The sequence below is a fragment of the Scardinius erythrophthalmus genome (genome assembly GCF_964197995.2).
Source record: "Scardinius erythrophthalmus genome assembly, chromosome: 22".
NCBI lineage: Eukaryota > Metazoa > Chordata > Actinopteri > Cypriniformes > Leuciscidae > Scardinius > Scardinius erythrophthalmus.
The window spans coordinates 33,476,381-33,502,275 of NC_138242.1; the positions used below are offsets into that span (position 1 = coordinate 33,476,381).

Consider the following 25,895-nt stretch of genomic DNA (forward strand, 5'->3'; position numbering starts at 1 on the left):
AAAGATGATCTAGACAAGTACATGGAAACTATCCAAAGCTCGGTTAATCCCTGTTTTGCTTTTGGTCTGTTTCTGTGTTTCTTCTTCTTCTCCTTCTTCTTCTTCTTCTTCTTACAGCTTACATCCATTAGCGTTGCACTACTGCCATCTTCCGGACTTATTTTCCTGTCATGTCCATTTACATCATATTCTTCTCATCAGACCTGTTCTTGTTAAAAAATAGAAAAAACTTCCTCTGCTTTGTTCATTCTCCCTACTTTCCAGTATTTCTGTCCCGGGTTTTCCGACTTTTCCTAATTCTTCCATCATCGTTTTCCTCTTTTCTTCATAGTGTCTGCAACTCAACACATGCTCTATAGTTTCTGCAACCTGACAATAGCTACAAAAAACATTTATTCTGTTGTGGGAGGTGTTTGTTTTTATCCGGGAAGAAGACCGGATTGGTTACTGCAGTCTGATTGGTGCCACGTCCTGATTGGTCAGCTGACTCCTGGTCGTTCATTAAAGCATAGACATCATATAGATAGCCGTCCTATCGACCGCTACTGCCTACTGGCGCTGACGAGCCGTGCGGCCGCCATCTTAGAGCGGTCACCCGCTCCACTCAGTGTAATCTGTACGGCAGGTGCAATGAGCTGTCAGTAATAGTAATAGAATAATTCAGTAATAGAAGTAACAGTAATAGAAGAACAGTAATAGAATATTCTGATATGACCAGACGTCCGAGATCAAAACTAGGACATTTTGACTATCAATCTGACTGAAAAACAAAAACCTAATGTTGTGTCTTCAAAAACAAAACGGGGACAGAGGTAGTTTTTTTCTGTATTTAGCTAGGGACAGTAGGGGTTGGAACGATACATGTATTCACAGGGGCGAAGCACCAAATGTTTGGCCCCGGTCACAGAACCAAGGGATGGGATTAATAATATAAATGTAAATAATAGCTACATATAAATATAGCCTTCAAATATATTTCAAATTTGAGCGGACGGGAATTCTGATTTGTCGCTACACATGCGCTCAACAGACTTCTCTGTGATTGGCTACAGTGCTCAACAGACTTCTCTGTGATTGGCTACAGTGCTCAACAGACTTCTCTGTGATTGGCTACAGTGCTCAGCGCTGCAAACAGGACCATTTGAATGCAGCCGTTTATCTGCGTGTATCTAATTAAGTCTCTGTACTCAGTAAAACCGTGCAGAAAGACTTGTATCGTCACATTTGCACAATTTAATTATATTTACTTTGTATAAAGTACCGGTAGGCTACTTTTGACAAGACTACTTAGATTGTGTATGAATATGTGACAGCAAACATGAAGCTGCGTGGGCGAAAAACATGTAAACAATTTTAAGACTATTTTGGCTATACTAATCGCTGATCTAAATCAGGGCTATTGCCAAGCCGTTAAACGTAGACCACTGATTGGGCTAAAAGCAGACTACACATAGCCCGTCCAATTCAGAGCTAAATCTACAGATCGACCATGTCATGAAATGGCACTCGCGCCTTGTAAATATTATTACCAATGCGAACATAATGGGATATCAACCATCTCATGCACTGCCTGGCCAAAAAAACTACAATTAATCAGTTTTGACTATAAGTGGGCTACAAATAGCCGGTCTGACTAAGAGCTAAATTGTGGCTACGCAAAGAACATATCAAAGAAATGAAACCAAACACCCTGTAATCACAGTTGACTGTGCATACATGATGGAATATCATACATCTCGTAAGTTATTTTGCAAAAAATGACATGTAAGCAGAGTCAATGTTATTTTGGCTAAAAGTGGGTTGCACATAACCGGACTATATCGGGTCTATATTTAACTGAGACGGTGAAATGACGGCTATTGCTTGCTGGGTAGTTAATGTGATGATGTTCAACAGTGTTAATTTAATAAGTGGTTCTAGTTGTTAGTCCCTTGTTCACTTTAAGGGGTGTGGTATTAGGGGATCAGGGGGCTAGAGAGTTGAGAGCTAGAAGTGTGAGCGATTCTGCAGTTCTTAAAGGAGAACTCCGGTCAATTTTAACATTGAGCTCATTTTTTTGTACATTTGGAGTGCTGTCAGTACAGAGAACAACGACAAAAATCGGTGTTGCCTACACCGAGTTATTCTATTTTTAAAATTTGCACCCTGTTGACTTCAATAGGGCAAGTAGTAAGCCTGCTTTTTAGCCTCTTAACATCCTTTAAGTGTCATTACAAGTGCACAGAAAATGTGAGTGATTCCTTCCGAGTGAACACGGGTGGATCTGACTGCAGTAGATGTTAGAGATATTAATAAAAACGAAGTTAATTCAGCCAGCGCTCAACCTTTGTTTACATCCTGTTTTCGGTGGAAGGCCATAGTAATCGATTGTCAAGTTCACGCGCATAGGTTTAGTTACCAATGATCACGCGCGTGAACTCGACAATCGATTACTATGGCCTTCCACCGAAAACAGGATGTAAACAAAGGTTGAGCGCTGGCTGAATTAACTTCGTTTTTATTAATATCTCTAACATCTACTGCAGTCAGATCCACCCGTGTTCACTCGGAAGGAATCACTCACATTTTCTGTGCACTTGTAATGACACTTAAAGGATGTTAAGAGGCTAAAAAGCAGGCTTACTACTTGCCCTATTGAAGTCAACAGGGTGCAAATTTTAAAAATAGAATAACTCGGTGTAGGCAACACCGATTTTTGTCGTTGTTCTCTGTACTGACAGCACTCCAAATGTACAAAAAAATGAGCTCAATGTTAAAATTGACCGGAGTTCTCCTTTAAATAAAGTCTCAAGGAGAAAGAACCCGCCTGGTTACTCCTAACAAAACACTACAGTATATATTTCTGTCATTTCAAATGTTAAAAGTGTGTTGGATTTGTAAACAGTAGTTGTCTGACTACACTGTGGGCTCATCTTCACTCTCAGCAACATTAATAGGAGCTGCAGCTTCAGTAGGATCTTGTAATGAATTTTGAGTGTTTAATGTTTTTAATCGTCTTTGATTCATGTACATTTTTCCCCAGTTTATCATCACACCATCTTAAAATTATATGACAAAGTTTGCTTAAATTAATATTTTAATGCAAGATCCACACAAACATAATTTACATATTGTTATCCATATTTACAGTACATATCAAGATTTGTCACACACTTTTCCTGTTACTTCGGTGTTTAAAGTACGATAAGAGCGTTTATCACCGGCTTAGGTTGCTTCTCATCATGTAAGAAAATGCAGATTCCCGTGTAGCAAATATATATTTACAGAACATAACCAGAGGCATAAACAGTCGCCTTGCTCGAACAATATAGTTTCTCACTTGGTCTCTTTGAAAAGAAATTTGTGAGGAGTTGTTTCCATCACTTTATATTTACTTTCCTCTCCTCTTTTTGCCTGATTTTAGTTTAAACACTGAACACGGCAGCATCACGAATCAAAGATGCTGCTTCTCTTCGGCGAATCCGCTTTCCCTCACAGACAATTAGTGTTTTGCAATGTTCCTATTCAACCAATCAATTAATGCAAATTGGGTGCATGAAATAGAGCAGATGCAATGCATGCGCACAATTGTAAAAAATATTTTTTTATAATTGTAAAGTATACATCAATATTAGTCTGATTTTTCACCAGTGGAAGCATGTGTGACCGCTGGTGACCAATAATACATTCTTTTCTATATAACCGTTTGTTCAGAGTTTACAGTGTATGTTGAAGAGCTCTGTGTGGAACAGGACAGGGATTGAGCGGTGAAGAGCCTTATAGAGGGATTCCATTCTTAAATTCACCATGGCAACCAAGGCCGCCTTAATGCACGGGCTTACCTGGGCTGAAGCCCAGGGGCCTCCCAAGTTCAGGGGCCTCCCATGTTCAGGTTTATGATGAGCTGAAAAGGTCATATTGTTTTAACTTGTCAGATTTTGTCGTTGTATGTCGCTAGTCGCTTGTGGACGTTGGTAGTGCTGTCGCTCTAATGTTATTGTTATGGTGCGTTCACACCAAACGCGAAAAGAGCGTCTGGCGCGAGTGATTTCAATGTTAAGTCTATGCAAAGACGCGTTTACGCGCGTCTAGAGGTCCCGCGGCGCGAATGAGGCGTTGCGGTTCGTGTCCGCTCAGTGCCACTAACGTCTCCGCTTTGGAGTGTCTGTTGCGAGTGTGTTTAATCGACGTTTTTTTCAACACACAGTAGCCTATAATCATCAGCGATGCACGCGATTACATTTAGAAATAGACAAGCTTTGTTTCCAAATGCACCAAGCAATGATCCTTTCAATTTTATAAACTTTTATAAACCCAGCCAATATAATCACAATGAACACATCCAAAATAAAATCTTTAACATGTAGGCTATATAACAACTGCAAAGCATCTCATTTGTAAACAAAATGATTTACGCACTAAATCCAGAATAAACTCACTGACTGTCGACATGTTTCTTTTCCATGCATCATTTTATTATATCCATGTTTGTGGTTAGTTACTTACTGTCAAATCATATAAAACAGTGAAATCGCCCTCGAACTCTTCTGTCTCTCCTGCACTCGAGACGGTGACGGGAGCTGAGCTCCACTTAAGGCTTCTTTCCTATTGGTTGTCGCTCGCGAAAATCGCTTCTCATTTGCATAAAGTTGAAATTTAGTTGCTGTGTGTGGTTGTTAAATAAAGTTTCTTGTGTTTATTTGCTCAGTGATATGTTAATAACAATATTAAAATTGAAAACAATATTAAAGAAAAAAAAAAACTCACTGTTAGGTCTCGAAAGAAACTAATGCATTATGTGATGTAGATGACCTAGATATTACACTATTTTAAAATGAGACTCTATAAATCGAGGGGATGGGGGGCCTACAAAACCTCTCAGCCCCGGGGCCTAACATTAGGTTAAGGCGGCTCTGATGGCAACAACAACTCACACGTCACATTACAAATGATCCTTACAAAACAAGAAGTTCTGTTTGTGAGGGTCTGATGGATTTCTCTCTAAATACACACACACATATTTACCATAATGATTGTGTATCAACGCTTCAATATTTTGTATGACAGAAAATTCTTGAAAAGTGACATTTCACTGAACTACACATTCATCTTAGTTTAACTTCCACAACCTGCAAAGGGGATTGAACTGTATTAGGAAACACTGACACCGAGTGGTAATAATAATAATTGCTGTCTGAAAACACTGTACTTCTGTACTTCAGACTACACTGTACGACACATCTGTACTTTTGTCCTTCATATGCAATGCACTTTATGGAAAAAAAGTAATGACAAACTATTATAATAACTTTATATTTTAATTACACACACCTCTGTGTCAGCTTTATGGTTTCATTGATGGTAGGTCTATGCTAATTCAATAAATATTCATTGTCTTATCTTCATTCTTAAAAGAATAATACAAAAACTGCCAACAGGAATAAAACATTTTAACACGTGTACATTTAAAATATTGAAACTCTCCTGCATTATGCACAAAATATGACAATTATTCAGACAACAGTTATGATCAGATGAATACATTACAATTGGCATATAGGCTAGATGTGTTCATCTTTGAAACACTAATGACGTGATATTATTAATGAAATCTACAGTAAGAGAGATCTGTCCCCGCATTGACAGGCTATGCAACCTCCACTTTGACGTTTCAATAAAGTTCATAAAGAGATCCTAAAACTAATCCATATGAGTTGAGCGGGTTATTCCAAATTTTCTGAAGAGACTCGAACGCTTTATATGATGAACTGATTGAATTTAGGCTTTTATTCACATATATTATTCACATATATTGCCCCCCCCACCCCCACCCCCACCCCCCCCATGGCATGACTATTTTACATACAATATTGTCAAAGCACACATTCACACACACACACACACACACACAGAGAGAGAAAATAAAATAAACATAATTGAAAATGAAGACATAATCAAGGTGATTTCTCAAATGTAATTTACTAACTTGTCCAACTACATACATGTAGGCATATGAGCAGTGAGCACTATTCAAATGTCTCAATTCAAAATGTAGCCTACATCAATTCATTGACAGCGTCAATTCACGTTTGCCCAAAAAACCTTCATTAATGTCCTCTTCCTCACCCGAGTCTTCCTCGCTCCTGTCTCCCCCAAGAAGAATATCCTCATTCGCCTGGCGGTCATCGCCGACGCCTTAACGGTGCGTGTCCACTAGTGGCAAAACTCCGCTCAGTGCCACTGGCAACGCTGTAACGTCTCCGCTTTGGTTGCGAGTGTGTTTAATCGAAGTTTTTTTCAACACACGGAGAGTATAATCATCAGCGATGCACGCGATTACATTTAGAAATAGACAAGATTTGTTTCCAAATGCACCCAAGGAAAGAAACCTTTTCAATTTTATAAACTTTTATAAACCCAGCCAATATAATCACAATGAACACATCCAAAATAAAATCTTTAACACATATATAACAACTGCAAAACCACTCAATTGACATCTGCCCATTTTGGATTTAGATTCATTTTCTGTAGCCGGTAAAAAAAATGACACATTTGCGCGTACTTGTTGTGGACCAACTCAACTCTGACAGATTGGGGAGGGAGTATGTGGAGGGGGGGAGTGATAGTGGTCATATAATCTTTATTTATTTATAATTTATTATTATTATTATTGTTAAATTAGTGTTCATAAACGAGTTATGTAGCCTATGGTCTTTCAAGAATTTTAAGTTAATAATATAACAATTTACGAAAAATATTTTTAAAGCTTGTGTCATGTGGTGCCCCCCTAGTGGTTGTGAATGGTTGGTGCCCCTGGGCACTGGCCCAAGTGCCCTTATGGATAATCCGGCTCTGATCGTAAGAAACCAGTCCTTGGACCTGATCTGTGACACGATCTGTCTCAAAGTTAACATTTTGAATTTGAGCTGCATGACTGACTGGTTCAGATGACGCAGATCTAAAATGAGACGCAACCACCATCTTTCTTTGGAAGGGTAAAATACTGGCTATAGAAACCGGTTTCTCTTTCAGGAAGAGTTACACATTTTATGGCCCCCTTCCCCAAAAATGTTTTTACCTCCTGTTCCATAACCAGAGCCCACCACTGTGGGTAGGACCCCATAAATGTGGGCGGGCGAGACCAGAACTGAATAGTGTAACCCATTTCGACTGTGCGCAGGACCAAACAAGATATATTTGGCAGAAGCTTCCACACTGCCAGAAAATCTACAAAGGGAACCAGCCTTTTCATCCGCAACTGAAGTGGCGCAGGGAACAACCGAATTGGGACCCTCCTCAGAGGGACGAGCATCCTAGCACCGCTACGTTTCTGGCCAAACACTGAAACATGGGCTCACCGGGTTGGCAGACCGGCCCCCTGAGGGCACCAAGTTGAAATGAGCACCATATAATGAGGTGTTGACCATGGAGCATAGAGCTTTCCCAAAGCGTCAATCAACGTCACGTGAGTTCCCTTGAAAAGGAACACATTCAACTCTAAACGTGTTCTGGTGTATCAGGTGTAAATCAAGTGAACAACAGAGATAATATAGATAAAATGATTCAGTTGCATTCTTTTTTTTTTATCTCATTGGCCACTGACATACACAGGCTATTGCTATTTTTGCTCATGGACAAATTATTGCTGAAGTTAATTTTTTGAGCTAATAGATGAGTTACAATAAAATTCCGTAATTGGCTCATAACACCACAAAGGTTGGAATAGCATATAGGCTACAAACTACTTCACATAAACTTGCACATCTTGACACATGTTTAGTGGAAATGGCTTGGATGAAGAATGTTTGGTGCTGGAGAAAAATATTAAGAGGAAGATTATTATCATAAATGCTCATGAGTGCTTGTGGTGTGTAGACTACAACTCCAGTGTTTTGATGCACTGCGCACTTTAAACTGCAGAAACGGTCAAATTATGGTGTGCATGAAATCTGAACTGTGGTGATGCTCACTGAAACATTAGAAATTACTTTTTGAATGATTTGGCTACAATGAAATGTTTAATGTCTTTTGTCTTTATTATGTGACAGACATTAGTCATGTGACCAGATCACCAGATTTATAAACCATAATGAAATGCAAAGCAATTTTAACAGAGATAGTCAAACATTTTGAGATAGAAATGAGCAAATACTATTCCTAACATACACCCAACTACAGAGTATTTATGTAGAAGATTAATTGAACATGTGCAAGAGCAGTTGTAAAGACTACAAAAATGATAAGATAAGTTGTATGCATTAATAGGCATATGCCTTATATGGAGCATTTAAAAGTGTGAAAGTAAGCATCAGATCTCTGTATGTCACTTAGTGATGGCGGCTTGGGATGATCCCTGAGGATTGATCTTCTTCAGCTTCTCCATGATAGACTTATACTGTGCATTCCTTTCATTCTCTGAGAGTGAAGACGGATTGATCTCCAGGAATTTATAAGCGTCCTTAGACTGAACGCTGAAGATGCCCTGTGCTCTCTGACAGCAATCACCAAATCTCTTCCAGTACTGAAAGATTAAAACACACCAGCATTAATCAACACATTTACAGTAATACAGTGACAGTAATAACTTAAGTTATTGAAAGTAATAACTTTCAATGATTAGACACTTGTGTCCATGTTTGTTAAGTTTACAATGTTCTCCTGCTTTGGATTCTGGAAAATATAGCGTCAGTTGTACACTATTAATCAGAGTGCATTATAGATAGACATAAAAACTACATAGGAAATGAAATTGAGAACTCAGAAAATGAAACGCATAATCAACTTTCACCAGAAACATTTAATCAACGTCTAACTAACCTTTCCTGCTTCTTTAATGGAGCCAATAAACTCATCCTTCATGTCACACAGTTCAATCAGATCCTCCCCAACAAAGGTCTTCTCTTTCAGTGTGTCCAGCATAACTCCCACTTTCTCCCAGAACTTTTTAAGATCAACCAGAATTTGTCGGATTTGATCAAGGCACCGCTGGACTTCCTTCAGGTGGACAGGACTGGGAATCGCACCTGGACAAACGACAACAGATTCTGATTCACGAGAGATCATTGGGAGCCTTTACACACAGAGTGGTGAAGATGTAAACATGATATGCACACAGATGCATTTTCTATATGCTTATAATAATAATTTTAAAAGCACAGAGACTCTTACCCAGCTTTATTTTGGAGTTGGCCAGCTTCAGCTGAAGATCGGTCTGTTGGACTTTAATGTTCCACTCTGTGTTTCGAAGACCGTTCTTCTCAGAGTCGATATGGGCCAGTTCGGTTTGTTTAGCTGCAATACCAGGCATGTTCGAAGCATCTTGCTGGACTGCAAAAAATGGTATAAAGGCCCTGAGAAACCAGGAACATTGTTTGTTTTGTTCGTATTTTCTGATGTTATCCTGCAGTTCTTGGTTTTTGTCTCGATATCTTCTGTCAATTTCCTCCATTTTTCTGCAAGTATTTCTCAGCTCTGTTTCAAGATTGGCCAGAGCCGCTTCCAGACCCTTCATCTCGTCAGTCTGTTTCGCTATTTTGTCTTCGGTCTCTTTCTGTTCTTGAAACACATCACTGGTGCATGTTTTCACACTTCGGGTTTGTTGATCATACCTGAAAAATATGGCGCATGTTCAGTGATGCGTAAAGAGGACCTATTATACTCTTTTACAAAGTCTTGATTTTGTGTTTGGGGTCTACTGATCAGGAATATGATTGTTTTTTGTGAATGTTTTCACCTCGTCACAATCTCTTCCACGGCCTTGATGATGTCAATGATCCATGCTTTGGCTTTCTCCAGGTATTTCTTAGCCAGGTCGGGTTTGTTCTTCTCAACAGCACTGATCAGCATCGGGAACAGGGAAGTGACCAGGTTGGAACTCGTGCCGACACACTACGAGAAAACAACATTTAACCAAAAGGATGAGTTTAAAAGAACCATAAAAAACTACGGCCCAGTGCACGGATATTTATAGAAGGCAAACGTTGCGCCAACGTTCTGTGTTTGCTGGGCTTCCAAATGTAGGTACTTGCAACTTTTTAAATGCTAAAATTTTAATACCTGACCACATACATATGCAGAATTTTGAGGGGAAACGTCGGAATCTTGAGTAAAAGGTGTAATTACCTTTTTTTTACTTTAAATTTCATGGCGGAAATAAGGTTCCATAAGCGTTAGGCTTTCCTGTATCTCAAACAGTAGAGTGGTTAAGTGTTTTGAACCAAAGCCGTCAAACCTACATCATCAGAAAAATACGCCATTCCAGACCTGGAATTTCCAGAAAGTAACTTTTCAGATTTTGATTAAAGATTACGACGGCAAATAATTTTTTTCTGTGTATTAACTTGCACGGATTAATTTTTCACCACAAGACTAGTAATATGCGCTAACAAAGTAAATAGTGTCAATTTTGATTTCACGGGGACTTTAAACTGGTGGGGGTTTTTTTCACATAAATCTTGCATGTCAAAATTGAGGGAGAGTAAATGACAGAATTTACATTTTACGATATGTAAAGCAGAACATGATGAATTTAGTCTGACCTTCAGCAGAAGAGCCTCAGAGGATCCGAACAGCATTTGTGTGTCAATAGCTTGCTCTCGGATCAGACGCTCCAGCTTCGGGAAGCCTCCCAGACACAGGAATGACAGATTATAGAGGAGAGCCGTTCGCTCCGCAGACGGGAGAAGCTCCTGGATGAAATCCGGACTCCATGTGGAGTCACTGATGGCAACCTGAGATCCTGATGAGATACAAACCAAACATTAGTGATGGTCAATCATGGGTGAAATGGGCCATAACATTTATTTATATACGTGCCAGTCTTAGTTCCTTTCAGAGTTTCTTGCTCAAATAACATTAAAGAGGTGTGAGAACTCGCAAGTACAATGTCAGCTTTACCATGTGGCGAACCAGAACTGTAAAGTAAAAGAAGCTAGACTATAGAGGCAGAGTTTGAGGAGTAAACGTGTCCCTGGATGAAACTGGTTGGTGGAAAAACAACTCATTTGTGTATATAGTTTTAAAACACTTTTTGAACAAACTTTTATTTTGAAGTTCAAAGTTTGCGTTCCAGTTTGCTGACCGCTGTGCCTTAATGAAACTGTTCGTTTATATGTATTTGTTTACTGATTGTTGCATAGAATCCTAAAATGCAGCATTTTGCAAAAAGGTATTTGCTGTGAGAAACGTATTTTGGGTTCGGGTCGTGTTTGGTCTTAAAATGCAACAGTGCCGGTCGGGTTGGGTTCAACAATCTTGGGTACGGGCTTCACGAAAATACAACCACAATTGGTTTTATTAATCAACATTTACTTTCCTTATACAGTCTGATGCAAAGAATTTGGGCAAATCTGCTGTAAATCATTTAGTTGGAGTTCGCATAACTTCAATTTCAGTGATATTTTGAGAGTTTAGTAGAGTGAACTTGTTTTACTTAGTAAATATGACTGTTAGTTTTCACATTGTTGGATTCATATCACAGTGTGCATGCAGTCTGTTGCATTTAGACTATAAGAAGAACCCTTGCTGTATCTAAGATCAGTTTTGAGGTCTCGAGTTGCATCGATACGACATCATGTTCTGTGAACTCAAATCACACACATTACAGCTTCTTCCAGACATCTGCTATCTTGCAGGATCATCATGAAATGTGTGCAACACAGAAGTGTAATTTCAGGATAAATGAGTTGGAAATGGAAAGTGTCTCACCTTCGGAATTGGCCATGTTGAGTTTTAATTGAGCGTAGACTGGTAATGAGTCCAAGGTCTCTAAAAAATATGACAGAAGATGTGATGCAAGTAAAATTAAGTATCATTTTAAGTATATTTCTGAAAAGTATATAAAAAGTGGACTGAAAGTACACTTACTTTTAGTTGAAAAGAAGTATATAAATACCACATTTGAATAAACTTCTGTTTGTTATGTGTAACCATGGTATTTCTAGTAAAACTGTGAATATACAACTAGTAATCAATCTGCCCCCCTAATAAAACATGGTTACCACACTTTTCCTATAATAAAACCATGGTTAATTTTTTTAATGCTAAGTCTACTTTGGATATCCACTACAAAATATATATAAATTAAATTGTGAATAAAAAGCATAATACACTCACAGTATATCCAGTGTTCTCCTGAAAGACTTCAGCGTGCTCATGGTCTGTATTTATGCCTCAAATCAGAAATCACGTGATGATGTGGTGAATCAGGGATGGGTTATGACTTACAAAGGCCCCGGGGCCAATTATCTCAAGGAAAGTGCAATATGTTGTAGTGTCCTTATCAAATTACAAAAGGCTATGATTAAATAAAACATGTATGAAGTGCAGACTTTGCTCACATGACAGTGTTTTAAGAGCGGCTCAGATTACAACTTAATTTTGTTTAAATCGTAAGTGCACTAAAACATGCTCTCTCTAGGCCCATTTTGTTGGATAATTTAGAATTTAGGCAATGTCTTAAAATTTTGTCTTCAACTTATAGAAAATAGTTTCCAATACCTTTACCATAAAGAAAGAAGCTCAAAGAGTGGTTCAAATAAATAAAACCATGGGACAATGGTGTTGGGGCCTTCGTATTCACACTGAGCCCAACAGTAACAGAAGTTTCAGCTCTCAGTCCAAAAGCCGTGTTTAGGAGGCCTTAAATATGCTATGAGACACATATTCAAGCATAATTAACATTTTGATGGGTTTTCTGAACCCGTGGCATTAAACACCAGAGCCCAGGAAATTCACTGGATTATTTGAGTATTTATTTCAGAAAGTGTTAAAATGCATGACTGTGTTAAAAGCTGATTTTTAACATAGGAGTGTACTATTGGCTATTGTAATGCAATTCATTTTGAAGTCTAAATAATATGCTTAAAAAGTTCACACAAAAGTACCAGAGAAAAATTCAGCTGTGCTCAGATCTGTAAACCGGACAGTAGCTTTTGTTTTTCAATTTTGCAAATTTGGTTTTTCGCCCCAAGGCTCAAAAGGGACGCAACAAACATAGGGACACACGAGAAAGCCAAAATAGAATGCAAAATTTATTAACAAAATAGAAATATACAGAAAAAAAAACACTATGTACAAGCTAATAGTTTGTAATATTCAGTTCCTGTGAAATACTGTTTCCAGTAGGCGAAGTTACACAACAATATGCTAATTACACAACAATAATATTTGGATGTAATATTCAGTTCCAGTGAAAACCTGTGGCGTATACAGAGGTGATGTGTAATATCCAGTACCAGTAAACTCCACCCGCTGGAGCAGTTTCTTACAGGAACTGAATACTACACCACACCACCTGTCACATATCTGTGGCCTATCCCTTATTTTAGAAATCTGTTTTTCTGTATATTTATTTATTGTGTATTGTTAAGATGAATACAACTGTCTTAAATGAATTGTTCTATGATTTGGCGATGGGGTGTGTAATGTAGCCTATATGAACTGATGTGAATCTGAATGTGAGTCAATCGGTTGTTGTTGCTCATACTCGTGGTTTGCAGATATCTTATTTAATACAACTTTAAAAACGGAAAGCGCATCGCTCATTCCTGAATACATCCGACATCGCAGCCTGACCTTGACGGAAGTAAATATCCTACGCCAAAACGTACCATATGCAAGTTTTATTAATGAAATAGGACTATACAGAAAAAAGCAATGTACAAGGTAACCGTGAACAAAAATTCATAATCCTTGCACACTTTTGCAATCCGTTGTTTTGTACGGTTCAGTTCCTGTGAAACATTGTGAAAAACTGTTCCAGTAGGTGAAGACTTCACAGGGACTGATTACACAACAATAGTGCTATTAGATAATGAATATGGTTATGGATTAATATTTGTAATATTCAGTTCCTGCGAAAAACTGTTCCAGTTCATGCGTGTTTACACAGGTGATGCGTCATATTCAGTGCCAGTAAACTCCATCCACTGGAACGGTTTCTTACAGAAACTGAATATTACACGTCGCACGCTCGATTTGCAAACTTTACTCACAGAGATTTAAAGATTGTATTAAGATGAATATAACTGTCTTTACTACATTTTTCTATGATTTGTCAATGATTTATTAAGAATTGTGTGCATCGTAATCTTGTCCACCTATTTATTTGTGGTATTCTAACTCCTCTCACTTTTCATAGACAGGGGTTGGTGGAGGATACTTTCAATACAAAATACATTTTACCAGCACTTTTACAAGCCTAATGCACTTTAACTTTTACAAATGCATGCCTCAGAATCAACTGTCGACCGGCAAAATTCTGATATTTTGGATTTTTTTTGTGTGGAAAACCTACTTTTGAGAACTAGCTCTATAGTTTTTGTCCAGATCGGAACCAAACCAGTGCAGATGCTCTGGGGTCTAATTGTCAATTAACAAATGTTTTTATTTTTTTATTCTATGGGCCACCAATAATGTTCAAAGTGGGAGGAGCCGCTTTTACTAAAATGGATACACTCAAAAAAAATGAACTAGGAAGGTTGTGCACTTTACATAATATATTTATATTTAGTTTACTTATAATAATTGTGTTTGTTGACTTTAAATGTTTTTTTCTATTAAGGTCCACGTAATTATGTCTCAACTTCTTAACCTCAAAATCCTAACCTGTTGTCTAAACGCCAACTGCCATTTTGCCCTAACTTAATTTGATTGTGTTCAATCTGCTTAATATGTAAAATTTAAGGTTACTTAATCCGTTTGTGTTGGATTACATGAATGATTTGAGTTGCATTAACTGAAACTGGGCAGTGCTTGTTAGTTCCCAGCATGCTTTGCATATGGTTGAATTAAGAGCGAATAAATGTTAAAATTAAGTGTTATTTTATGTTGTTTTTTTTGAGAAAATGAGAAAAGGGGAAGACTTGATAGTGTGTAATTGTGTGTAATGTTCAATTACATTGGAATTATTAGAACCATTTAAATTACAGTGGGTTACCATTGTGGAGATGTGTGGAGCATTTTGTTTGGCTGTGGACTGATTCAGTAACTTTTAACTGCTTTGGTTGAAGGAGCATGTAAATCTTAGCATTTAGGATGCTGATATGTGCTACTGCTAGCAAATAGCTAGCTGTATATCAATTTACTTCTGTGCCACTAAAATAAATGAAATATTAATGTATGATGAAAATAACATTCGCATAAGTTGGATGCAAATTAAGTAAATTAGTTGGTCCAAAACATTGCAAATTAGTTGGGCTGACAAATGTTGACATTAAATTAAGCTGTGTCCAACCATAGTAAATAAGTTGAATCAATGATTTTTGCTTATGGGTTCTATTTGCCTAGATTAAGCTGAGATAACATAATTCAAAATAATTATATTAATAATTATATTCATAATTATATTAAGTTACACCAACGATTTATTTTTTTGAGTGTATAACTTGTGAACGAAATGAGATATCTTCACCAAACTTGGCACACTGCAAGAGCTCATTCTGTGGTTGTGTGAAAAAGCGTCTTCGCGTTTTTTGGATTGTATACCATGCACTATTCGGCACACACCCACGACATTCATACTGCAGAACTCCTCATTCTGAGCAACTTTGCCTATAGTTCAGTCATTTTAAGCCAAAATGGGTGTCAACCCTGAACAAATTGCAACAGAGGCAAACTCAACTGATTTTGTACTCTCAATATGTCCTGAGTAAGGAAAAAAAAGTCCAGAAGAATCCCATTAGGGGAAAGTTTCGAGAAAGACCCAAATATATCCTATTCATACGCCTATGCATTCTTTTTCTTACGTGAATAGGGTAAAATTTGTAACCTTTAGATATCACCATGAAAATCACTGAGTTGATTACTTACATCAAAACAAACAAAAAATGTATTACAAGTTTTTTTGTAGGTCAATAATATAAAAATAAATAACTTTGGCCTTTGTGATTCTAAAGAAGCATGGACACTTTTATGGACATCAGGTTGTCATCGATTGTTATTTTTATTTCTTATGCATATGTTGGGATCATTTTAATTTCCTTTTCTATGTAAAGCACTTTGAATTATCATGGTGTATGAAATGCGCTATATAAATAAACTTGCCTACTGTCATGGGTCTGGTCCAGCAGAGATGAAACAGCATCTATGTGTCTTTATTGCAAACAAAATCAAACTAACAGAAATGCTGAGGATTCTTCAGAAATTCAAAGATACGACCAGAACAACCAAGCATATAGCACTGTCGACAGACAGGACTAAACACAGGACTAAAGTGCATCATAAACTGAGGAACTAATGAGACTAATTAACAAGACACACCTGAACTAAAGACTCTAATCAATCTGTGACCAAGGAGACAAACAGGCAGGGCAAATAAATGCTGCAAATGACGACAGAATTCACATTTTTGGTTGAATTAACCCTGTAAAATAACAGCTTCATCTGCAGCTCTTTACGTGATTAACAGAAAATAACGCTTTGGTGCTAGATACAAATTTTTCTGTGTATATGTGGTGTTTATAAAACGGTCCTTGATTCTGATTGGTTGAGCTGAGTTTGAAGCCGTTGTTAATTACTACACCTGTGTAAATTACTCATACACAACTATTAATTTGTGTATGTTTGCAAAACAATAAGCCCCGTTTTATAAAAGCTATAAGGGGCTTATAGTTTGTCTCGTGGAGTCGCGGTCCGGATGGAAGTAAGCTTGTATGTGGAATTAACTGAACGTACAACAGCAGTTTTAATGATTACTGTTGTGAATTAATTAGAATAAAAATGTTTAATTAATTATCTTTAATGATAACAGAAACAGTTTTGTTATTTAAAAGGTTGTTCAGCTTTAAGAAAAGTCTACCCATAATGCATAGTGGGCGAGAGCGCGCAGATAAAAAAAAAAAGGTAGAAGTGAAATGGGATTGACTCCATGTGTGTGCGCTGTATCTGTGTAATCCTGTTCAAAACTTCAGTAAAGAGTTCGTTTATTTTAATTCAAGTCGTCAGTGGTCATTACTGCTTGTTAAGGAAGAAAAGACACGACAAACTTTGGTGCCGAAACCCGGGATAACTTGCAGGCAACATCCGAAATGGCGGAGCGACTTGAAAGACTACACAGAAAACGGAGAGCTGTACGCGGTTCCACGACGAGACTTTTGCAAGACATAGAAACAGAGGTTGGCAAAGATGATCCGATTGTTGACAGATTATGTGAACTGTTAGCTCTGTTATCTGCTAAAGAGGAAACGCTGCTGGAGTTAGATCGCGAAATAGAAGAGTGTACAGAAATGGATGATTTGGAAAATGAAGTTGTTGATGCAGAGGAGTATGGAGAGCGAGTCGTCAGCGCGAAGGCTCGCGTGCAGCGTGTGATGCAGAGAAGCCGGGAAAGCACCAACAGCAGGCCGTGTGACGCAGTGCCATTGCAGCGCGGACAAACAGTTAAGTTACCCAAGTTAATTATCAGCAAGTTCAGCGGTGAAATTAGCTTGTGGCAAGACTTTTGGAATCAGTTTGAAACCGCTATTCACAGAAACGACGCGCTGAGCAAAACAGAGAAGTTTAATTATTTAAAGACATATGTAACCGGCGCTGCTTCAAAGGCAATAGCGGGACTGATGTTGACAGACGGCAATTACGATCACGCGATCGATCTGCTTCAGAACCGGTTCGGAAGGAAGGATCTGCTCATTAATGCGCACATTACCAAGCTGTTGAATCTCTGCCCAGTAAAGAAATCACACAATGTCAGTGCTCTGAGACAACTTTACGATGAATGTGAAGTACAGATCCGTAGCTTAGACTCACTGGGTGTTGCATCAGAGGCATACGGCAGCCTGCTATGCCCTGTTCTGCTACAGATGATTCCAGACGACATTGCTCTTCAGTACAGTCGCCAAAGAGGAACCAGTGATGAATGGAAGGTCTCAGAAGTTATGGAATTTCTACAGAGAGAGATTCTGAGCAGAGAAAGAGCCATGCAGCTGATTAAGCCAGGTAATTCCAAAGACAGCCAGAGCTATCATAAACCATTTAAAAGACCAGACACATCAATTGAAATGAAGCAGAAAAAGCATCACATGCCGTCAGCTGCAGTACTGCAAACCACCAGTCAAAGAATACAGAACTGTCTTTTCTGTGACAGTGCAGCACACAAAACAGAACTGTGTCCAGGAACTGATATTGCTGCACGAAAGGTAAAATTGATGAAACTGGGACGATGCTTTGTTTGTCTTGGGCCAAAGCACATCGCAAGATTCTGTAAAGCCAAGGTGTGCTGTAATGTGTGTGGAGGCAGACATCATAGTGCTGTGTGTGAGAATGGAACAAACACTTCAGACACTGACTACAAAGATGATGTAGTTTCTTCATTTGCTTCACATTCTGTTAAGATCCAGCCCAATAAACAGAACGCTGTGCTTCTTCAGACTGTAAGAGCATGGGCAGAAGGACCTGGTGGACGTAAAAGCATTCGCTGCTTACTGGATGGGGGCAATCAGAGGAGCTTCATCAGTGAGAACACAGTAAGAGCTTTAAAATTGCCTGTGACAAAGCAAGAAACGTTCACTCTTCATACTTTTGGCTCTGCAGCACCAGTAACATCAGAGCGCAACACAGTTAAAGTCATTCTGCAAAGCATCTGGAACAAAGAGCAGAAGGTGGAAGTAGAAGCACTCGAGACCCCTCAAGTGTGCAGTGCTGTGATGAAGATTCCAGGTGAGCACATCCAAGCAGAGTTGAAACGAAAAGGCTTGCAGTTGGCAGACTATACAGACCCCAGCACTTGTGATACAGAGTTGTCTATGCTGATTGGTGCAGACTATTATTGGCATATAGTGTCAGGCCAAGTGGAAAGAATCACAGATGCTCTTGTGGCCATTGAGAGCATTTTTGGATGGTCAGTGCAGGGCCCAGTCACAATGTCCAGTCTTTCTGACACAGCATGCATGCACATACAAATTAATGAAGACACGCTGGTCTCAGAACGTCTGAAAGCCTTCTGGGAAATAGAGTCCCTTGGCATTACCATGCAGCAGGCAGACCGCCCTGAAGAAGAGGAGGCTCTTCACATGTTTGAAAAAACAACTCAGTACAAAAACGGGCGATATGAAGTTGAGCTGCCATGGCGACCTGACAAACCAGAACTCCCAGATAACTACAGAATCGCAAGGAAAAGATTTGAAGGGCTTAAAAGAAAGTTGCAGTCAGATGTAGTGCTGTATCACAGATATAATGAAGTTGTGAATGATTACCTTGAGCAAGGCATCGTCGAAGACGTGATGGAGGACGGATCATCTCCAAACGCTGTAAAGTACTACATGCCTCATCATGCTGTTCTTCGCGAAGACAAGGTAACAACAAAGCTCAGAGTAGTGTTTGATGCTTCATCACATGACATTGGCTTTCCATCATTAAATGACTGTTTACTTACTGGTCCTAACCTGAATACTAATAAAATTCAGACTGAATGAGATTGCATTTACCGCAGACATCAAGAAGGCTTTCTTGCAGATTTCTCTTGCTGAGAAGGACAGAGATGCAGTGCGGTTCCTCTGGCTCACAGCACCACCCCATGAAGACGCAGGTGAGAAGCTGCGTGTGCTACGGATGACGAGAGTGGTGTTTGGAGTGTCCCCCAGCCCATTCCTCCTGGCAGCTACAGTGAGAAAGCATCTGAAGGAATACGAAGACCAACTTCCTGAGGTAGTAAAGATAATAAAAGAATCACTTTATGTTGATGACTTAATCTCAAGTGCAAGTGATGTCGAAAATGCCTTCTCCATAACTACTGGTGCAAGGGAGATTATGTATGCAGCTGGCATGGACCTTTGCAAGTGGACAACCAACTGTGCTGCATTGAAGGAGAAATGGAAGACCACAATGAGTGAGCCTGCAGAGGAGACAGAAACGCATGGATCAGTGCTGAAGGTACTAGGCTTGGTATGGAGAACTAAAACAGATGAATTCGTCTTTGACCTGACTGCATTGCTGGATGCTGTAGCTAAAAGAGAGAATACTAAAAGAAGTGTTCTAAAGCTCTCTGCTCGCATATTCGACCCAATAGGCTTTCTTACCCCATTCACTGTGCGAGTGAAATGCCTTTTCCAAGAGATGTGGATACGAGGCCTCGGCTGGGATGAGGAGCTGCCCACAGATCTTGCACAAGAATGGCAAGGATGGTGTTCAGAACTTCCACAGATCCACCACATACACATTCCTCGCTGGTATGGAATAAAATCAGTGCACAGACACGACGCACATCAACTCCACGTGTTTTGTGATGCAAGCGAGAAAGCTTATAGTACTGTCGCTTACCTGCTACGAGTAGCTGATGATGGAGCAAAGACCACATGCCTTGTTGCTTCAAAGTCCAGGGTAGCCCCCCTGAAGAAGATCTCGCTGCCTCGTCTTGAGCTGATGGGAGCAGTGATTGGAGCAAGACTAGGAAACAGTTTGTTAAAGCCTCTGAGTATGGAGCTCCATCAAGTTCATATGTGGACAGATTCGATGATTGTGCTGCAGTGGATTCGCAGTCCAGCTCACAAATGGAAACAGTTTGTGTCAAACCGAGTGTCAGAAATCCAGTCTTTAACCAATCCTGCAATGTGGTCTCACTGTAAAGGCAAGCTCAATCCTGCAGACCTTCCCACCAGAGGTCAGACTGCAGCTAACCTGAAGGAAAGTGAACTGTGGTGGAAAGGACCTTCATTTCTGACTGCACCGAATCCATTGGAAGAGAGCGATGAAGATCAAAGCGATGAAGATGTGACTAGTGAGCTAAGGCAAGGTCAGCAGATCATTGTGCAACTCAGTAGCGGCAGTGATGAAAAGGGAATGGAACCTGTGCTGGATTTACTGAAGTACAGTAAGCTGAAGCGAGTTCTGCGAGTCACCGCTTGGATCAAGCGGTTTGTGCACAATGCAAGTTCAAGCTCCAAGATGCGAGGTGAGTTGACTGCTGAGGAAATGTTTGAGGCCGAGAAGTACTGGATAAAGGTGACACAAGATAGCAGCTTTAGTCATGAAATCAATTTGCTGAAAGCTGGTAAGAACCCGAACGCAGATTCAAAAATCAGAGACTTAAAACCTTTCCTTGACGAAGATGAATTGCTCTGTGTTGGAGGCAGACTGCAACAGTCAGACTTCAGTTACAGAGAAAAACATCCATGGATTCTGCCCAACAAAAACAGATATTGCGAGCTGCTGGTTCAGCACAATCATGAATTTATCATGCATTCTGGTCTGAGAGACACACTAGTACAAATTAGAAGTAGATACTGGATTCTGCGAGCCAGACAAATTGTGAAAACTATTCTGTCAAAATGTACTGTGTGCAAAAGATTTAAAGCAAAGCCCGCACAGCAGGACACTGCTCCATTACCACGAGACAGAATATCAGAGACCCCCCCATTTGAGGTAACTGGCATAGACTTTGCAGGTCCACTGTATGTGAAGAATGATCGTGCACTATGCAAGGCTTATGTTGCTCTGTTCACATGTGCTGTCACGAGAGCAGTGCATTTGGAGCTGGTTTCAAGTCAGTCAACAGAAAGTTTCTTGTTAGCACTTAAGCGATTTGTTTCCAGAAGAGGGCTGTGCAGGGTCATCTATTCGGACAATGCCAAAACCTTTAAAAGAGCAAACCAAGACCTTAGTGAGCTGTGGAAAGCCATCAAAGATCCACAAATTCTGGAATACTTCTCAGGGAAGGGCATTACTTGGCGTTTCATTGTAGAACGAGCAGCCTGGTGGGGTGGATTTTGGGAGAGGCTTGTAAGGTCTGTGAAAACGAGCCTGAGGAGGGTGCTAGGAAAGGCATCACTCACCTTTGAAGAAATGTCTACACTCCTTGTAGAAGTAGAGGCCACACTGAATTCCAGGCCCCTCACCTTTGTCCACAATGAGCTCGATGAGCCGCAGCCACTAACACCAGCACACTTCTTGGTGGGTGAACGACTCACTTCACTGCCTCCAAAACCATTTCCAGCAGACTATGATCATCCCACTGTGAGTAAAGAGGATATGACAAAAAGGTGGAGATACAGGAACCGACTCATGACCAACCTGTGGAATCGCTGGAGGAAGGACTATCTACTGGACCTGAAATCTGCACATTCCTGCAACACACAGAAACCTACTGAGTTGAAGATAGGTGACATTGTTCTCATAGGAGATGCCAACATGCCGAGACAAACCTGGAAATTAGGAAAAATTGAAGAGCTGTTCCCAGGCCGAGATGGCAAAGTTAGATCCTGTGCTGTTCGCACATCCACAGGGACTGTTTTAAAGAGACCCATTCAATTGCTTTACGCATTAGAGATTTAAATTGATGAACAGTTGTTCATGGGGGGAGGATGTTGTGAATTAATTAGAATAAAAATGTTTAATTAATTATCTTTAATAATAACAGAAACAGTTTTGTTATTTATAAGGTTGTTCAGCTTTAAGAAAAGTCTACCCATAATGCATAGTGGGTGAGAGCGCGCAGATAGAAAAAAAAGATAGAAGTGAAATGGGATTGACTCCATGTGTGTGCGCTGTATCTGTGTAATCCTGTTCAAAACTTCAGTAAAGAGTTCGTTTATTTTAATTCAAGTCGTCAGTGGTCATTACTGCTTGTTAAGGAAGAAAAGACACGACAATAGCAAAGCAAAATAGATTATTAGAGGATGAAGTTCTTTCACAACTATCTGCTATATCATTTAAGGAACCATTGACAGATATTCAAAGCATTGAATATTCCAAACTTCAAAGTAAATTAGATGACCTCTATAGATCCACAGCTAAAGGAGCCTACGTTAGATCCAGGAAAAAATGGCTGGAAGAAGGAGAGCAAAATTCAGCCTACTTTTTTAGGTTGGAAAGATCCAATGCAGTGAATGTTTCGGTTGATCGTCTCCGTACAAATGATAGAGTTCTGGAGAATCCTAGGGAAATAGCTTCTTTTTGCTCCAAATTCTATAATGACTTGTATACATCAAAATATTGTGTCAGTTCAGCTAAATCTTTTTTTGAATCTATTAAAGGAGACATATCATGCTTTTAAATTGTTCCTTTTTACATATAAATCATACATTTGTAGTCTATATAAAGCAGAACTGCAATGCTTGGGTCTGAATTCCTCATCATTATAGCTCCACGGGCCCCCTTTCTACCCCTTTTCTGGGGTGCTTCTGAGAGCAACTCGTTTTGGTGCGGTCTCTTTAAATACAACTGAGACACGTCATACCCCGCCCCCTCTCCAGGTTGCAGAGGTTCAACTCCACCCCGTTCGGCCATTTTTGTAGTTTGATAGCAGAGATAGGATTATCTAGCGGCACAGAAACTTTTATTCACACGTTATTAACAAAATGTCAACAACGGAAGACTTGTCCAGCCAGCCTTACATGTTCGAGCCAGAGTCGGAGCCGGAGCGAGATGAAAATGAAGACGACGAACCTGCAGAACAACGTCTTCATATGGATGTATCGCAATGGTGTGTTACTGTATTTATACATGAAACTTTGGTCTTCCGACCTTTTACCACCGTGTCGATTTATTTTGATTAATATGTCCGAGGGAGAGAGAGCAAGACAGCGTCTAGTTTGGAGACGGTGATGTCTTGTTTACACTATTCGACCGGGTCTCTCTCTCTCTCTCTGCTCGTTCTTTCAGTTAAACATGCGCCACAAGCGCGGCAGTTCATCTACATTAGACGGTGTAATGAAGCGTGTGGGTTACTACATCCAACAACCGATCATTTTAACTTACCCTCTCGTAACTTCTGCATCCTTTAGCTTGGACTACAAAATTGCAGCGAGAAATAATAATGGCGGATCGCTCGAAGTGTTGGGCTGGAAGTCAATGTCCTTATTTGGCAGTTCCGCTGCAAATACTGTGACGTGATAGTTCACAAAACGTCATAGATAACAGAAAAATCGGAACAGGTTGAAAAATATGACCAAAACAGAATATAAAGATATCAATGAAGCACCTGGAGAGAATAATTTCATATTTTCTGTACTTCTAAACACTCCAAATATACAACAAAATGCATTTAAGGGCTAAAAAAGTGCATTTAGCATGATATGTCCCCTTTAATCAAAATAAAGTTATTCCTTTAGAAGATAAAGAAGCTTGTGATAATGATATATCCCAATCAGAAATTCTACAGGCTATTAAGAGTTTAAAAAATAATAAAAGTCCCGGCTGTGATGGTTTAACCTCAGAGTTATATAAGATGTTTGCAGAGAGCTTATCCCCTTTCTTACTAAAGGTGTTTGAAGAAAGTCTGGAATCGGAAACTCTTCCACCAAGCATGACTCAAGGGGTCATCACTTTGATACCCAAACCAAATAAAGATAAAGAATGTTTAGAAAATTGGAGACCGATAACCCTCTTGAATAATGATTATAAAATTCTAGCTTTAATTTTAGCAAAAAGAATTAAAGATGTCCTTAATTGTATTATCGATGAATCACAATCAGGTTTTATGGAAAAACGTCACATTACGAATAATGTAAGATTAGTCCTAGATATTTTAGATTACGAGGAACTCATCCCTAATGATAGCTATTTACTTTTCCTAGACTTCTACAAAGCCTTTGACTCACTTGAGCACAATTTCATATTTCAAGCCATTACCAAATTTGGGTTTGGAGAATCGTTTTGTAGAGCCGTCAGGACATTGTATAGAAATAATAATAGTGTTATTAAATTAAAATTTGGAACCTCACCAAGATTCAATCTGTCACGCGGAGTAAGACAAGGCTGTCCGATATCTCCATATTTATTCTTGCTTGCCTCGCAATTTTTATCTCTTCATATTTCCAGTTGTAATTTACAAGGTATTACAATTGACGATAGACAAATTATTATTAGCCAGCTGGCTGATGACACCACTTTGTTTTTGAATGATGCCTCTCAAATCCCTTTAGCTTTAAGATTGATTGATTCCTTTTCCAGAGCTTCAGGTCTGATATCTAAATATTAAAAAATGTGAGTTAATGTCAATCAAAAGCTGTAATGTTCCCTCTATATGCAATATCCCTGTTAAAGATCAAGTAACATACTTAGGAATTGTAATTCATAAAGACCAAAAAACAAGATGTAAACTAAATTTCGATCCTCTAATATTGAAAACCCAAAAGAAACTCAATTCTTGGCTGCAGAGAGACTTGTCGATACGAGGAAGAATCCTACTCTCTAAAGCTGAAGGATTGTCGAGACTAACGTATGCAGCTCTCTCCCTGGAGGTTGATAAAGGAACATTAAAAAAGGTTGATAGCATGTTAAATAATTTTGTTTGGAAAAATAAAACCCACTTTATTAGAAAATCAGTACTGATGAATTCAATAAAACAGGGAGGATTTGATTTTTTAGATTTTACTACCTTAAACAACACTTTTAAAATTAATTGGCTTAAAAATTCCGTCAATAATCCCTCTTCACTTTGGAATATCATCCCTAATTATATTTACTCAAAAGTAGGTGGCCTGAATTTTCTCTTACTTTGTAACTATAATGTTACAAAGATCCCTGTCAAACTCTCTAATTTTCATAAGCAGATGCTCTTGGCATGGTCCCTAATATACAAACACAACTTTTCCCCACACAGATATTACTTATGGAACAATAAGGATATTCTCTACAAGAATAAATCACTTTTTTTTGACAACTGGTTCAAAAACGACCTTCTTTTAGTTGGACAGCTTTTTAATTCACAGGGCAGACTTTACAACTATTTAGATTTTTTACAGAAATATAAAATTCCTATATCTGCTAATGAATATGCTATTGTTTTCAATGCAGTTCCCTCTGGAGTGTCTTTTCTGTTGCCAGGTTCTACATTCCCATGGCCATGTACTTACTCTTTGAACCTAACTGACACACTGATTGGAAATGTATGCTTTTCTGTAGAGCAACAAAAAAGAAATTATAAAATCAGAGCACTCTTCCAGAAAGAAATAATGACAATTCCTTATGTAATACCATAC

At 39.1% G+C, this 25,895-nt stretch overlaps 1 protein-coding gene across 3 annotated transcripts; it reads right to left on the minus strand.

The window, feature by feature from the left end:
* Nucleotides 1-7,994: 7,994 nt before the first annotated feature.
* Nucleotides 7,995-16,192, minus strand: LOC308682386 (uncharacterized protein). Of its 3 annotated transcripts, XM_081352095.1 has the most exons (8): nt 16,027-16,174; nt 12,097-12,631; nt 11,689-11,748; nt 10,521-10,720; nt 9,716-9,870; nt 9,151-9,590; nt 8,800-9,005; nt 7,995-8,503 (listed from the first exon to the last, which is right to left on the minus strand). In XM_081352095.1, exons 3-8 carry the CDS (start codon nt 11,702-11,704, stop codon nt 8,306-8,308), a joined length of 1,215 nt encoding a protein of 404 aa, XP_081208221.1. In that variant the 5' UTR covers nt 11,705-11,748; nt 12,097-12,631; nt 16,027-16,174; the 3' UTR covers nt 7,995-8,305. The 3 variants fall into 3 exon arrangements, with proteins under 3 accessions (XP_081208221.1, XP_081208220.1, XP_081208222.1); XM_081352094.1 differs by lacking the exon at nt 12,097-12,631 and having other exon boundaries at nt 16,027-16,192; XM_081352096.1 differs by lacking the exon at nt 12,097-12,631 and having other exon boundaries at nt 7,996-8,503; nt 16,031-16,103.
* Between the last annotated feature and the right edge of the window lie 9,703 nt (nt 16,193-25,895).